Source organism: Brachyhypopomus gauderio, chromosome 17, assembly GCF_052324685.1.
Source record: "Brachyhypopomus gauderio isolate BG-103 chromosome 17, BGAUD_0.2, whole genome shotgun sequence".
Lineage (NCBI taxonomy): Eukaryota > Metazoa > Chordata > Actinopteri > Gymnotiformes > Hypopomidae > Brachyhypopomus > Brachyhypopomus gauderio.
Window position 1 is genome coordinate 6755071 of NC_135227.1, and position 17401 is coordinate 6772471.

The 17401-nt window shown below is 38.5% G+C and overlaps 1 protein-coding gene across 1 annotated transcript in view; it reads left to right on the top strand.

Moving 5' to 3' along the window:
• The first annotated feature begins 5639 nt into the window (after window positions 1-5639).
• LOC143480151 (latent-transforming growth factor beta-binding protein 2-like) overlaps window positions 5640-17401 on the top strand; it is a 92435-nt gene continuing 80673 nt past the window's right edge. Inside the window, exons 1-2 of the mRNA XM_076977645.1 lie at window positions 5640-6463; window positions 9245-9318. Coding sequence (XP_076833760.1) covers window positions 6090-6463; window positions 9245-9318 — 448 coding nt within the window. The 5' untranslated portion in view covers window positions 5640-6089. The remainder of the gene's footprint in view (window positions 6464-9244; window positions 9319-17401) is intronic.

Sequence of the window (17401 nt, forward strand, 5' to 3'; positions counted from 1 at the left end):
ACTATGAAAACCCTGCCAGGACTGTGGAGCTCCCTGGAGGTTTAACATGTTACAGGCACCTATTGTTCACTTAGACGAACTCTGTGCTTTTCTAATCATTGTATTGTTATATTACATTTAACCCTCTGTAAAGTGAGCAATACCTCTAATCCACACTAAATATTTGAGATGCTTGCTACTCAGACCACCAACATACACATCTAGTCTGTGTGTCTCCCAAAATCCCTATAGTTAAGATTCCTCAGGAAATGCATACATCATGCCATAGCAAGGCTGATGATGATGATGATGATGATGGCACTGGAGAGGTCAGTCCGAAATGGGAAGACCTTCCGGGCACCTACTACTAACAACACTGTTTGTACCATTGAACATTAATGCATGAATCTGGTCTCTAAAATCTTACACCTCGAGGAGAACTACCATGTACAATTAGAGATATTACTGCAACAAAACAAAACAAAAAAACTATTCTCTCCTGCATCATATATTTGATAGTGGGTGTTTATATTGAAATTCCATTTATTTTTCAGTGTCATTCATAGCATTTGTAGGGATACTGTAGGGATAGGTTACAGTATTTGTAGAAGCTGTAGTATTAAGGTGCTTTGTTACTCACCTAAAGGGCTGCATCTTCTCAGCCGAGTGAACGTTCCATGCCATTAAAACTTTAAAATGACTTAAAACCTTATGACCTAAATTACCTTAATTGCAATAAACCTAAAAATCTTAAAACTTTCAAATATGTGAAGGTTTGGGGATTTCCCACCACAGCTGACCTGATGAAGCCACATGGATAAGCAACAAAACATCTACATCTAACATCAATATACCACAAGTCCCGCTGTCTTGATTTACCACTACAGGACACAGCTTGTTTATGTGTTTTGTCTTCCTTCCTGTTTAGTACCAGATTTGAACAGTCACACTAGCCTGAACAATATCTGTATTATGCCTGCCACTGGGCCGAGGCAAGGAAGCCAAGGACAAGGATATAAAAGGCAAAAGGTAAGAGACTTTATTCTTTTTGGTCGACTGATTCGGCTCCACTGGGAAAACTCAAAGGGTTTAATTCAAACAGAACACTTAAGATTCCCTGGCCATGCCTTAGAAACCACTGTTGATACTTTGCCACAATGAAGGCCCTAGATTTGCAGTGCAGCGATACTGTTTGGGTTTCTAATGGGTACACTTGAACTTTAACCTCTTAGCTAGATCTCTAGAAGGGGCCGGGCATTCAGTCATTGTACTTCTGACCAAATGAATGCAAATGAGTACCTCCTGGGAAATTTAGTGCTGGTAGAGCAATCCATTGATATTTATAACCCAACTGGAATTGATTACAAAGTATCTGAGCAAGAGAGTGATTGATGGCTGAAGAATGCTATCCATTGCATGAATGTAGTTTAATTCTTGGATGCAAATCAGAAGCAAATCCTCATGCGTGCGCGCGCGCACACACACACACACACACACACACACACACACACACACACACACACACACACACACACACACACACACACACACACAATATCTCTTCTTAATATTTGTAGTAATAGACATTAAGTAAAACATCTTTACATCACACAAATTAATGAAAAAGATTCCTATCACTCAGTAGCAATGACCAGTTTAAAATGAATTTTAGATTATTCTTGCTAAATTAAGGTAGCATTCTGAAAAACACTTCTTAATCAGCTATGACAACTAAATGAAACACATTTTCATTTCTCAATTTACTTCCTTGTCTTAGAATTTTGAAGACATAAAGTGACTAAGTACATGCTCTCTACAAGATTGTTTTTGTCAGGTTTGAAATGTGCTTTATAGATGAGAGCTAACACAGAATAGCTGAATTCAGGTAGGATATCAGTGTTCATAGTTTTTAAAGGTTTTCAAATGACAAAATACTTGCTTCTTTTTCCTTATAATCTAGACAAGTAACTCAGAGAGATGAAGTAAACTGTAATCATTTTTAGTGAAAACATTTTTTTTCTTTTTCTTTCTATCACACCTGCTCACTGCCTGTCCATCATGTCTACATTTTGGTTTTTACCCTTGCCATGCCCCTTGCTTTTGTCTGTTGGATTTTGTCACTGCCCCTTGGCGTAATCTGGTCAGCTCTGTCTCATTTAGTTTGTCTGAAATGCTTGTATATATATCATCGGTTCTGAGTCTGTCTTTGGAGTTCATTGCATACATGTATTGTTGTGTTACGAGAGACCCTACATGCAAGGTTTGGATGCTAGTATGGTTTGCATGCGGTTTAATTTGGGTATGGTTGCCTCGTTGTGAGATGGCTTGTGTTATGTCTATATGGTCTTGAATCCTAGGAGTTTGTAAGTTCATTAGTTCAAGAGTTTTGTTTATTTTTCTGTATGCTCTTAAATGTTCGGTTTAGTTAGCTAGTCACATGTTTTGTGGGTGATGGACGAGGGAGTGCAAAAAAAGAACGAATCGACCATGCCTGTCTCAGGAAAGATGGAGGATTTAATGAAGTACACCAATGCTAAATGAATGACATAATCCAAATGAAGTATACAATAACCAGTAGTCAACTTGTACAAAAACACAACATACTGTATATGGACATACAAACGACCCTCAGGTGTTGGATCCCCTAACAGGCCACACCCACCTGAGGGAAGAACACAATGTCACTACAGAACAACACAAAATACTGCTGCTGCTGACGAGGGTGTTTAGTCAAGTCTTTAGTACTTCATGGTTTTGTCCAGTTTCCTGTTGTTCTCTGTATTCCTGTTAGCTTAGTAATGTAATGCCTCACTGTTCTTGTGTTGTCTGTCTGTCCTCGCTTAACCTAAAACAATTTTGATGTTGTATGCAAATCCCTGTCACACGAAAACTGCTCTACTCTGCAAGTTTGTTTGCCTCTTGAGTGCTACACGAAGCCCACATTACACCACGTATGATTGTCAAGTATCTCATACAATCAAAATTAAATTCATAGGCAAAGAACCAAAGATCTTTCCCAAGAAAAATCAACAAAAATAGACAGATTATTACAAATAATGGTCCCCTTTATAGTGACATGTAAAGACAAAATATCTTGACTCTTGACTTACATTCATACATCTTTTAAACTAATTTCATGTTAACAGTTGTCAAGTCTTGTGTGCATAAATAGTACTTCAAGACACAAGCTGTGGTCATAGGGTCTTGATATTCCCAGGTTTATGGAGACAGACACAGTAGCAGTAGCATCATCCTAGGGACATGCAAATGACCGGTACACAAATACAATATAAAAAAAATAACAGAAATTTAACATCAGTCTAATCTGATTTTAAAAGATAACATTAATGGCTAGGGTTCAATTTCTTTGTTAACCTCATACAATAAGATAGTGACAGTAATAAGACATACAAGACTGTATCCCTTTAAGAATACAGATAATAAGTATTGAAGAATACTAATAAAGGCATGAATATATAAGATAAATTACAGAATAATGTGATTACACATGTACCCCTGTGAATAATCGATATTTTGGGAGCTGCATTTTGTCTTTATTGTTTTGTTGACTTGTGAGCTTTGACTTTGTTTTCTGGTAAGATGTTCATAGGAGTGGCCTGGTTTTCTAAAGGCTCTTTGTATTTAGAGTGCCAGAAGGATTCTCCTGGTGTCCGTTCTGAGTTATTCCAGATGCTGCAAATAGTGAGAAATTGGCATTGCTTTCATAATTCACTGCTGCTTAGAAATATCCCTCCATGGATATAATACACACAGGCTGCTAGCAGGCAGTGGAGTTTCTGTACCCAGTCAAGGCATGTTGTACAGCTCAGTGTATTCTATGGGGTTAAAAACTAACCATACCAAACCATAATGCATATAGTTCCAGGACAACTGTGTATACAAACACAACAGACAGTGACTAATTTTTCCAAAATAACAATCAACATCTTCATTGTCTTGCTCATATTTTGGCACAGGTTATTGGGTGTGTAACTCAAATTACCCTTAACGAACGAACTAATGCAAAAAAATTGGAATTAATTGGAGTCTAACTAGCATACATGATCATGGATGTTCTGAGTGTGTGCTGGGGTCTGTCCCACAGCCTGCATTCATCAGGCAACAGAAACAAGTGCTGTCCAGAGTCAAAAGACAACTGTGTCAAGCCAAACCTAAATATCCTTCCCATGGGCAAGGAGAGGGTTGCTAATATGAGAGCGTCTCATTTCTCTGATTGTGCATGTCTGGGCTGAGATGCAGTGAGAGGAGGAAACGGAGGACTGATGGGAGTCCTGAGCTGTTGCGCGGCAGCAGACAGGAAGAGTCAAACTGGCACGTCCGTCACGTCCGTCATATGTCGTTAGCTGGATCAATGGGCTTGTCCACTCGCCATGCTTTTCCAACAACTTACTTGGTATGAAGGGATTTGACATGTAAAATATCTGTACATGTCATGGAGTGAATTATACAAATGACAAAATGTCATGTCTTTAATTCAGTAGGAAAACAGAGCATCTATTGTTGACTTTTTACTTTTCGGGGGGGGGGGGGGGGGGTTTAGCTCTTTTTTGGTCACCATAATGTAAAGCACGTCTTTTCTCTGAAGATATTGTTCATTCCTAATCCAAAAAAACAAATTGGCAAATGTATTCTTTTAAGGAAAGCACAGCTGAGAGTAGTACTTTTGTCTGAGATTCTACAGTAGTTATGTTCTGTCTCATTGCATTTCCAGAGGTTCTGCACTTCTGAACTGGAGATGCCCATCCCGTGAACATATTTTCAACTGTTTCCATTAGTGGTTTGGAAATGATGGAACTGCACGCAGTTTTTCTGCATAGTGGAATGTTTGCAGTTCTTATTCTACAGTGCAGATTATTATTTTGTCCTGTCTATAATCTTATCAGTCTCGCTTCCTGTTTCATGAAAAGTGTAAGTATGTGTCCTTTGTATTTGTGAAGGGTGGGTCAATGTACAGTTCAATGCAAATGATCCTTGGACCTTCGACCTTGTGCATTTTGGGGGAAAGTCTACTGGGGTGTCATGGAGTCGCTCATGGTTTGGTGTGCACTCCTGGAGAAGCACAGCAGTTAAAACCCAAACGTTTTGTGGCTGGAAGAAGATGAAGTTGCATGTTATGTCTGGATTGTTTAGACTCTTGAGAGGGATTTGGAAGAGTGTTTGTTCCAGGCAGTTGATGAAATGCAATGATACAGTGAGGAAAGATGGGGAAAGATGGGCATGATGTATAAAGCAAGCTTTCCAAGCATTCTGTTAGACAAAGAAAAAATGTACCATGATTTATGCTAAATGGAAAAGGCTGATTATACATTACTTGCAATAATAAAGAACAAAATTTACTGTGCTACCACTGACTTAACTCTCTCTTAAAATAGTTATAAAAATACCTACACTGTCACAGTAAATGTGTATAACTAAGGTTGGCGTTTATATTATATTGTAACAAAAAGCTTCTGCTATCATCTTAGTGGTGCACTTTAATTAATGATGGTCTCTGCAGTGCTGTAGTCTCTTACACACAGTTTTATGGATGCACGTGGCATTATTCTTACACACGCTGCTTTCAGAGAGGGGAGTTACCAACTGTGAAAACGTATGCAAGCCCTCCTAAAAGTTCCTGATGACTTCAGATCCAAGGAGGTGGTCAGAAAAGTGGAAGCACAATTCAAACTAGAACAGTTGGTGAGAACTGCACCAGAGCACTCTTAAGCCTCCGCTACTCCACTGTTTGAGAGATCGATAACAGACGTTTCGGGTGGATTGTATTCTGTCAAAAACGTATTACTTAAGTATTATTTCACTGAACGTATGAAGTATTGATACGCATACTTTGGAAGCATAGTTGGTGATGAGACATTGTTCAATTTAATAACTGTTTGTAAAAAGTTTATCTTTGAAGTATGACAAGGAAAACACAAGATTTGTCGAAAACCTTGGAAATTTTTCGCGATTTTTGAAACCACAGCTTGTGTCGCAGACTTAAATTTGTGGTGGAGCCGTTTGGTTTTCGGTTAATTTAAAATATTTTTTAAATTCAAACTTTAGTGTTATCGGATTAATAACATAACGTCGACAGCTGTCTCGCCTAAATAATGGACCTCCTGTGGATTTTAGCCTTTGTCTCCGTGGGCATTTCGCTCGTGCAGATGTGCGACAGTCGTTTGGCGCACGCAGGTGGCCGGCACGAGGCTGCCACCGCTCGCGCCGTGTTCCAACGATTACAAGCGCGAGCGAGGAACGGATCTGTGGCCGAGTCGGAGACTCCAGATGCCGCGACCGAAGTGACAACCGCCGACACTGTTAATAGCCCGAGGAACGGAGATGGCAGGGATCCCGCAGGTAGACGCAGTAGGTCAGCCAGACAGATTCACAGGACTCTTCCCTCTCAGAGAGGTCGCACCGCAACCAAAAAAATCACATCTGGGCATCAAGAGAATAAATCTACAAACACCAAGCGACTTGTTGGGTAAGATTCAGACAGTGATCTTTAGGTGCATAAATACCTTACTGACAATCAATGACCTGAACGACCACACAATTACTATTTATCTTCCAATGCACCTAATTACTACATACATAATGGTTATTTTTCTTTGTATGTACCTGTATAATACTTATACGTTGGCAAACACGTAATGTGTAGAACAACAGTTAATGAACAGTTTAAATTTGAGGGGGAAACTTGCACTAGCCAAAATGTTAATTAGGCTTTGGTCGATATGATCTATAATAAACCAATGGGAAGAATGACTCCTCAGCCATGACTAAAGCATTCCCTTCACATTAGATAGGCTATGTACACTTGACAGGCCTAAGTAATATATGAGTGGGATTTGTTTGCATTGTTCAACTGCACCAAGTCCTTTTTTTTCTAGTTCTTGTCCAAAAGGTAATTTCTGTCATAATTAATTACCACAAGGTGCCATTACCCAGTTATTGTGTGGGCTTTTGTCCACTGATGCTGCCTTGTGTCATGATGAGAGCAATTCAAAACATTTGGGCTCAGTTCAAGAGGATTTCATTTCATTCATTCCACTGTATTCTTCTTCTGAAATGTTGCTGCCTTTGTATTTGTTATTTTGTCAGGAGGTATGCAGGAAAATGAAAAAGCATTTTGCTGTACTTGTGTTACTGGTATTAGCTTTTGATGTTAACCCACCAACATTCCTTTGGTGTGTGTCTGTTGTTTTGGGAAAGTTGTAACCCACGTTGAAGCTATTGTGAGATTATTCATGCTGTATTCCTGGTGATGCACATGTATGTGTGCTTGTGTGGGTGTATGAGAACAACCGTGAGAGAGAGAGTGAGACTATGTGCAGTAAGAATGTGCATCTGTGTGTGTGTGTGTGTGTGTGTGTGTGTGTGTGTGTGTGTGTGTGTGTATGTGTGTGTTACTGTGGATACACATAGCGTATAGCCATGTGGTTCTCCCTCAAAGCCCTGGCACCCATTTGCAGATTCAGTTTGTGATCAGAAACACCTGTTTCTCTGATGGCCATCTCTCAATGTTGAAAACCACTCAACATTCTTTTTACCATATTTTAACACTAAACAGAACCATCGGTAGTTTCCATTAAACCTCTCACTTCTCACTAAATGAAGCTTCACATGTTGACTTCATTTGTTTTCATCACATAGACAAAGTGTACAGATGAGGGAGAAGTATTGTTTATAAAATAAGTATGGCATTCCTTATAAGCTCAGATTGAGTTACCAACACAAAAAAATGCTACATTAACTGTGTGTCATATTGATACAAGAGGTATTGGAACGGTGTAATTTATACAGTCAATTTCTTTAAACTGATTTATAAATGAGTAAAACAGAGTCCAACTATAGTTGGTGGAACATCTGCTGATACTTGTAGGTCATGATTAGAAAACATACGTCACTATTCCACCTTACTACACAGCAGTGTTGTAAGGACATAACCTAGTGAGATTTTTATTACTGTGGACAAAATATGGCATTTCAGCTGTATTTACGCCAAATCTTATATGTTACAAAGCATTCAGTTCATTGTAAAATGACATTTGGATGACATCTCTGTTCTCTGATTCACTTTTTTCTGCCTCATAGTTTGGCTTGGGAAATATTCAAAAGGAGCTCACACTCTTATTCTGTCAGCAAAGCTTTGAAGCGCAGGTCTCATCATTGTATTTACATCATCAATGCATCATGTGTATCAGATGTATCATGAAGCCAATGTTTTTTCTATAATCCATGTATCAGCTTATGAAAAGGTGCTATATTTTTTATATATTTAATATATAAAAATATATTGCATATACTGTGCAAACAGTAGTTCACAATATTAATCATATAAATGCATTTAAGCCTCACATTAACCATGAGGTCACACATGTTTCACATAGCTTCACATAAATCAGTGCTTTCAATTTAATACCTCATGTGTCCTTACTGTCTAAACACAATCACTTGAATACATCATTAGTTCAGGCACAATGAATAGCCTAAAAACCTTAAACCTTTAACCTAATATGTAATCAGTACTGTGAATCTGAATATTATGTATTATTAAATCAAAAGTCATGTAATCAGCATTTTGATAAGAACAGGGATAATTTTATGTTGATAAAAGTTGATTATGATAAGCTAAGGCCAGTTTTAAAGGCTGTATTTCAGTAAATCTTCCCTATTATGTTTACTTATGGCTACGCACAACACTAATGTCTGAGGTCACGACTCTGACATTTTAGTTACTCTTAAGTCATACTTGCATCTTTTGCTGTGCTGTGAGCAGTCAGTTAAGCCAAGGAGAGTTGTGTTTGTAGACAAAGATATGCCAGGAATTTAGTTACAGTATTAAACTTGTCATCCTTCATTTGAGGGGAGATTTATGCACGGCACAGGGCGCTTTTCGTATCCACTGCTGCTGCAGTGTCCCTGAGCATTTCAGATAACCTTAGGATTTGTTTTCACATGGCTCCCCATGCATAAAGAGAGGCAGGCTGTATGGAACCACAGCACTAGCTAGAGTTTAGCAAACTGCTTGAAAATATTATTGCATCAAATACAATTTAAGTGAAATTCTCTAAGGTGTGCCTAACCACATTAGAGCAAGCAGAAACCATAATGGCTCGGTTCATGAAAATCTCTAGGATGCTGAAGTCTTTGGCAAAGCATCGAACTGGGTTTTTTAAACTTCGTTATCATAGGAAGTGTGGAAATACCATACTGCATGTCATGGTCTCAGTAAGCACATAGTTTTGGTTTCCTCCTGCAGGCCACACGTGTGTGGAGGTCAGCAGTGCTGTTCAGGATGGGCTGTCGCACCTGGGACAAACCGCTGCATCAAACGTAAGTGGTGCTCTCATGTTATCTGCATTGTAGTGTTGCATTCTCCCAAAGAAAGAATACAAGTAAACATGTTTTTGATATGTGAGTTTGTGTGTAGGCTTGTATCTCTCTGACTTTACCGAATGTTTTCAGCTGCATGTAGTATAAAGAATGTAAATTTGTGCATTGTCAGAATTGCAGATTTGCTTATGAATGTTTCTCATCTGTGTTATGAGATCGTTGTTTACCCCAAACATTCTTGTGGATGCCTAAAGCCCCTTGAGATTCAGCTCATAACTCAGTACTGACATTAGATTTGAAAGGGATGAATTTATTTACATTATACCATTATGCAACACAACCGCCACTGTAATTTATCCATACACCGGATTCTGTATGCCTACAGATATTCAGATCTGCCGGTCTTTTGAAATATTGAAGAGTTGTATACCGTAGTGTTCTTAAACCCAGCGTTATAAAGCTGGCCTGTTCATACAGATGTCCTTTGTCCTGTTATGCTAGGGTTGGTACAGTAGGCCTACCATAAGAAGTAGGTCTGTTTTCATGTTTTACATGGTGCTCTTCCTAGGGCATCAATTTCCAGCTCTCAGCATCTGGTTCACACAGCTACTCTGACACAGGCTCTTAATTATGGGTGCAGCTCCACTTTTTTATTTGACCAAAGCAATATTGGATACCTTAATTGCCAGGCAATTAAAAAGCTAAAAGGCAGATCATGTTGAAGAAGGGGTGAATAATGGTCCACTTTTTCAATTTTTTTCGCTAGCACAATTGCAACAGAATGTTAACAACTTTGAAGTGTTGCTCCACTTTCTAAACGTAATTGCCCCTTTGGCTTTTAGGAAGTTTCCATAGTTTGGGACTAAAAACCACCTAGTGCTGTTTGACCTCAGTACTGTTACCACACTACCTCTCCTTGGAAATGTACTATGTCAGATTCACATAATCAGATAACTGTCAAAGCCTGAATTGAACTGTATGGCACCAAGCTGTTGCAGGACAGGATCTGGGAATTCTGGTCTAAAATTATTCAGGGGTCTAAACTGCACAAAACATTTCTTATTGTGGACATTTGAGTGCCATTGAAGTGCAGTAAAGGGTTTTAAGAAGTCAAGCCTTTTCTCTTTATTGATTACTGTCTCTTATTACATTTGTTTCCCATGGATTTGAACTGTGAGTACAAATAAATAAACAGTTAACAGCGTGCATTTCCTTTACTATGACATGGTGCTTATGGAGTGACAACCTTAAAAATAATTGATGTGCTGTTAGAGACCACTTCTCTAACAGCTGTTGATTTTAACACACACACACACACGCACGCACGCATGCACACACACACACACACACACACACACACACACACACACACACACACACACACACACACACACACACACACACACACACACACACTCACACACTTTAAATATTCACTTTTCACTTACATCCTACATAAATGTGTAATTTAGAACTTTGGTTTACTTGGTGACTATCTGTTGGTTAAATGTCTCTCTCTTTGCTGCTCATTCACAAGTTCCAGTGAAGATGAACACACAGTAATGTGAAATACATTTAAGTAGGCCAGGCACTTTCAAGAAACAGGCAAACAGAAAAAGTAGCAGATTCTTTCTAAAGATATTTGCATGAATACATCAACAGATGCCTGGCAGCATCGTTCTTCTTTCTACATCTGGTTCTCTTTAGTCCTTGGCCCTCACCCAGGTGTGACCACACCTTACCCAGCTGACCAGAGGCCCACACCAAGACCCAGGTCCCAGGTCAGGGGTCATTACTGGTTCCATAATGCCTGACCTGGAAAGGAAGCCCTCATGCTGGAAGCCCTTCTTGATGTTTTTATACATATAGCATTTCCAGTGTGAGGTCTTCCATTCCAGACCATTGGTTCAACCTTAAATTATTCCTCTGAAGTGGATGGGGCAAAATGAGAATTTAGCAGACATCTTTTAATAGAAAAAAAAATATGGTGCACAACTGTTTTTGGCTTGTCTGAAGTCAGTACGGTAAAAACACAGCATATATTTGATTAGCTATATGTGCCTTAGCAAGTTGCACCTTGACCAGACACTTTTGGTAGCCATTAACAAGCTTCTGGCAAAAATCTAGTTGTTATATGTACATTCTTCTTGGTAAATTTAAATGTAATTGTTTGGTTTCCTGGTATGGACCTGACTTTAAGCATATAATTTCAATAGGGCTGAGGTGAGGACTTTGTGATAACCATTCCAAAAGCTTTGTTAGTCAGTTTTATTCCATTCTGTAATCAGCTTTGAGGTGTTAATGGTCATTGTCCTGTTGGAATACCCAATTTTGTCCAAGTGTTTGATTGTGTGACGTCTTCATTATTCCATTGACTTTTGTACCAGTCCTACTGCCAGCAAAATAGCTCAAAATAGCTCCAAATAGCTCCAGAGTATGATGCTATCACCGCGATGCTTAACAGTAGGTAAAATGCTCCACCTTCACTCCTTCCAACATAATTCTGGTCATTGAAGCCACAGAATTTAAACTTTGTCTCATCTGACCATCCTCCATCAATTTTGGAGTAGGGCTTCTTTCTTGGATGCCAGCCTCTTATTACATGAATAATAAAAACTCGATTGGCTGTCAAACTTGTCAAACTTGGCCTTGGTAAACGTCTTGACCAGTTTCCTCTCTGCTGTGGGCGACTGTCTGGGTCTTCTTCCAGACCTTGAAAAAGTGGCTAGATCCCTCTAAAACTACATACAATTGTTTGAAGCGATGATCTTGGAATCTAGTTGTTTGGAAGTGGTTTCAAGACACCTTCTTGACTCATTCTTGATCTTTCTCAGATCTGAACTTGCACTTGTACCTTGCACTATTATGTTGTATGCAGATCGTTCCAATGAGTGCTGTCAAACAAAACCTTTTTCAGGCAGCACACGTACATTTATAATGAATGATTAATTTATTAATAAATTAATAGTAATCATGACTAATAAGTGGATGTATGTTTTGACCTTACATGTAAAATTTTGACCCTGTGTAGATTGTGGACAACCCCCCAAAATTAACACTTGCAGATGATTGTTTTTTTTTTGTTATTAAAGATGATATACATTCACAATGGCCCAGAATAAAAACACAAAAAGTTCAAAGATACATTTGAAAGCCCAACATTGCCATGACATTCATGTCCATGATCAGTGTGTGTAAATGTCTGTCCACAACTGTAGCTTACATTTACATTTATATTTACATTTACAGCATTTGGCAGATGCCCTAGTTCACAGTGACTTACAGAAGTGTTTTGCAGTCTTTATCAAACATATATCCTCATGCTGCTCAAATCTCAAGTGGATATAAATGTATGTACAGTCAACCATTACTTTTTTCTTTTCACACACATGCATACTTACCACAAACTGGCAGCAGCCATGACAGTCTGAAGAGATTAGCAAGGGAGGCAAGCCACTAGAGTAAACACACTGAGTAGTGGAGAGCAACAGAGAAAGCTGTGTAGAGGGGTTACTGTACATCTCGCAGAGTTCTGTAAGAGGGAGTCACACGTTTCACATTAGAACTGTCAGTGACAGTCCTTTACCATTAGTGAGTATCTGATGTCTAAAGTTTTGGATGGCAGAAAGTATTATAAACCTCTATAATTCATGTTAGGACAGAGCTCATGCATGTCAAAAACTAATGTTAGCCACAGGCACAAAGAGAGAAACAGGCATGCCACATTTTTACAGCAAATAGGTGCCTTGTGATCCAGGATGAAGTAAGACATTGGGAGGTTTCTGTACACTTTGAAGTCCTGTTTAGGAAGGTATCGCAAACATTAAAGGATAACACTTATTTTCAGGCACTATATTCCCAGATTTAGTGTTTGCAGGCATAATATAGGTGGGAGAATGATAATAATTTTGATAGTTGTATTCAGAAGTTTGTTTTTCATTTATTGTGAGGATGTTTTACTCAAATTGCGATAGTGATAACCTATGCTTGAGAAAAGTTGTTTTTATTCCTATTTTATTTTCAGTTTATAATTTGTGTGGTAAATAAATAGCTTCAATGTGAATCAATAATTAAGAATATAGCTTATATTTATTTTGTTTCCTAGAACTTCAAGACCATCTGGTCATTAGTTGATCAATGGACATCATCCTGTGATCAATCAACATCATCCTGTTAGTTTTTCATGTCCAATTAAAACCAGATCAATCTTTTGACCTCACTTTAAATTCACCAAATTATTACTTGTTTCAGGATTTATTTATAAACAGCAATAAATAGTCCTGTAGTTATTTGCAATATTAATGTGACTGAATCAGAGCAAAGGTATTATTCCTCTTTACTGCTGTGCGTAGAGTAGACAGAGAGATTTGATTACAACTAGGCATAATGTCAAACCTCTCCATGTCAGTAGAACGTGACACTTTCAACAGCTTCTGTCCACAGATAACAGCTCACTTAACGGCCAGTGGTAACTGAAGTTTTGGCTTTGATAGCATCTTGGACTGCACCTCACATATTGGCTAACTTCTGTAAAGTTCTTCTTTGGCATAAGAAGTATATAATTTAATAATTTCTAATTTGTGTCTTATTTGCTAAATGATATGTTGGCTAGTAACATACGGTTGCAGACTTTCACAAGTAGTATTAAATTCAGTCTCATTTTGTATAATTTCAGCATTTGCTTCCATGTGGTTTTGGAATACTGTATGGAATGCAAGTTTCTGTTTCAGGATTTGTTCAGTATTAATTTTCAGGCTGATGTTGCCATGTTGTAACTTATTCTGTTCCTCCTCCTGACAGTGAGTGTTCTCATTATTTGGTTTACAAAACATTATTTGCTGCTCACAAACAGGATGTAGAATTGGCACTAAATGTGTGAAGAATTCCCACAGTGTATTCTGTGATGTTTGCAATGCTTCAGCAAGTTATGCTATTTTATCATGAATATAGCACACAGAGGAGTTGAGAGTTGAGTTTCTCAGGCCTAAGATTTGAAAGCAAGCATAAATGTACACATGCAAATGTTGTCCTTTGTATCATTACAGATTAACACCAAAACCAGTTTTACTTTTTAGTGTTTGATTACATCCAAACTTTCTTTGACTGTTGGGTTATTCCAGAATTCTGAATTCTGCAAGAAAGAAATATTGCAAATATTTATGTAAGTAGGTAGCTAGAATGGTAATAGTTATATCAACCTTAACAAAGCAGCTTTGGTTTGAGTGATTGTGTGTACTTAATATAAAAAAATGATTTTAGATTGGAAGAGGAATGGAGTTAATCAGGAGGTTTCCTTACTGTGGTGTTACATAGCAACATTTTTACAAAGATCTGGTTTAGTTAAGTGTAATAATGCACAATTGTATTAAACTCATGCAGAGAAAATGAGATTAATAATCCAAACAGGCACTATAAAACAAACCTGTGAAATAGCATACTAGTATTAAGCTATGAGTTGGGATTTGTCAGATGTTGTGTGGGTGAGAGAGAGAGAGAGAGAGAGAGAGAGAGAGAGAGACAGAGAGAGAGAGAAAGGGAAGGAGCAGTGGGAAGAAAGAAGCAAAGTACATTTTTAACAGCTCCTTTGCACCTCACCATGTGTCTACCAGCTGGATATTCATCAAGCAGCAGTGAATGAGCACATGATCACCGTGTCCCTGGACAAAACTGATGAAGGATGTCCCAGTGAATTACAAATACACACGCATACACGTAGCACTCACAAAGCCTTAAAAAAACAATTATTTGGGGTCTGAAAGTAATATAAAGGTATAAATGGTTTATATATATATATATAATACAGTATATACTGTATATATACCTTTGAATGCATACCTACCATTTATACCTTTGAATGTTTGAATGCATTGCAGAAGACACTCCCTCTACATGGAGCGATGGAGCATTTCTTGTAAGGGTATTGAGTTGGGAATGAGGTAATTTGCTGCACAGACAGTCATGGAGCCTTTTCTGTTCTTTACTAGGCCTGGGTGGGATAGCGTAGGGCTTTCACAGTTCACTGCTCAGGGGCATAACTCTTTCTGACAGACTGGAGAGTTTTATGGGCCATCAGGCTGGGCCTGAAATTAATACACACCATAGCAAGAAACCATCGTTACCCTGGTCAGGCCAATGGCTCGTTCTCAGTTAGATAAAGGATTGCTACTTTTTTCCTCTCCCCTCTAACATGTATGAGGCGATTATTTGGGTAGTTTCACCACCAATTTGTAGATGAATCATAGTTATAGTAATTTCAAGTTACCTACCACATACAGCATTGAATTCCCACAGACTTGTCTCTTGTTAAATATGCAGTGGTTTTAGTTACTCAATGCCATCAGTAAAGGTCAGCTTTTACAATGTTTTGGAAAGACATGTTGAAAGTTCACACATTTGTTTGTTAAATGTCTTTTGATGGCTAAGTTGTAGTGATTCCAAACATGAACACAGTGGTCTGGTTACTGGCATTTTAACCATGCTCTCTACCTACAGCAGCTTCCTCTGCACAGCCACTCATCATTTACATGCACGGCTCCGCCCCATTGCCAGATGGAAATGGTTCTTACTGCATGGAGCTCTCCCAAGAGTGCTGCTTCAGGGTTTTGGGTGTAGCACAGAACAGTATGCCTTACACACCAGGATAACAGGGTGAAAACTAGCACAAACCATTCTTCATCAGGTTCGTGTGATTGAAAAATAGGTTTGGTACCCAGTGTCATGGGTTAGGCATGCTGTATGTTACTGTAATCCTGTTTTCATGTTAGATATGACACATAGTCTCTTACTATAGCCACTATAATACCATTCATGTTTTTTTCCCAATAGCCAGTAACCATTTATGAATTTTAAAATATTTTTTATAAAAAAAACATGTTTTTCGTTTTCCATGTCCTTATAAAAGAAGGAACTCTGCTCATTAAAACTATCCCCTTTCTGGGCTAATTACTGTATCTAGTAATAACATTCCAATGTGAAGATATGTTTAGGTTAAACATCTACCATTCTACTTAGCTCTAGCAGTTTGCCTCAGCTATGAGAAGGAATGATAAAATTTTATTCATTTTTTTATGTGTTCACTTTCTTTAAGTATTGTGTCAAAGGCTGAATGAGGCCAGTCGTCATTGTTTGTGATAAATAAGTCACAAGTTAAAATGTCATAGTATAAATGTTCAATTGGTAGTGGTAAATATTGATTAACATTACAGTATCCTGTAAAAAAAGATGGAGGTCAAATGTACCAGCAGTTTATGTTTAATATCTAAGCAACAGCATCCAGACGCAGACATCGTTATGCACACACATACTGCTGGGACCATTTGTCATGATTTTTACAGGTCCCAGATGAGGACAGCACTAGGACTGCTTAACCTGTTGTTGACTTGTCACCCTCCATGAGAGTCTTCTGAGAGTCGTCTAATCCGAAGACAGTCTAGACAAGCTGTTAATTTCACTATAAATAATGCCTTTCTACTCCATATGCCCTCTGCTCTCTTGTTGAAAAAGTGAGTAGTGTGAATGGGCTAAAAAAATAAGCACGTCAGTAAAACAGTGTGCATTGTGTGTCAGTGTGACTTTTATTCTGTGACACCAAGTCGCAGCATGAATATGAAATAATGCCGGCCATCAGAAAGCGTGAATAAAGGGTCCGTTCACTGCCATGACATCATAAAGGAGGGATGTCACAATGGAGTGAGTGAGTGCGTCCTGCTGCCTATTGGACCGCCGCCCCTCCTCTCCTCCCCACCCAGGACTGGATATACTGTCTGCACAATAATTGCTTTGACAGTGGCCATGCAGAAAAATGCTCCATTTCATCTTTCATCACAAATGTTGTGTTTTTTTGTACTACTGCTATGCGACGGTTGTGGGATTTTTTTGTGAAGTGAATGCAGCGTGGAGCCGTTTGTTTTAATGATGTGCTTGGCAAATCTGCATGACAGCAACAGTGGTGAAACAATGGTGGCTCTTTATATTTTTCAGAGCTAAAATCAACACCACCCATTGTTTTATGACCATGACTGCACTTAGGCTCTTATGAAGATGTAAGATCAGTAAGTCCTGGGTTCAGGCAGTATAAAAAAAT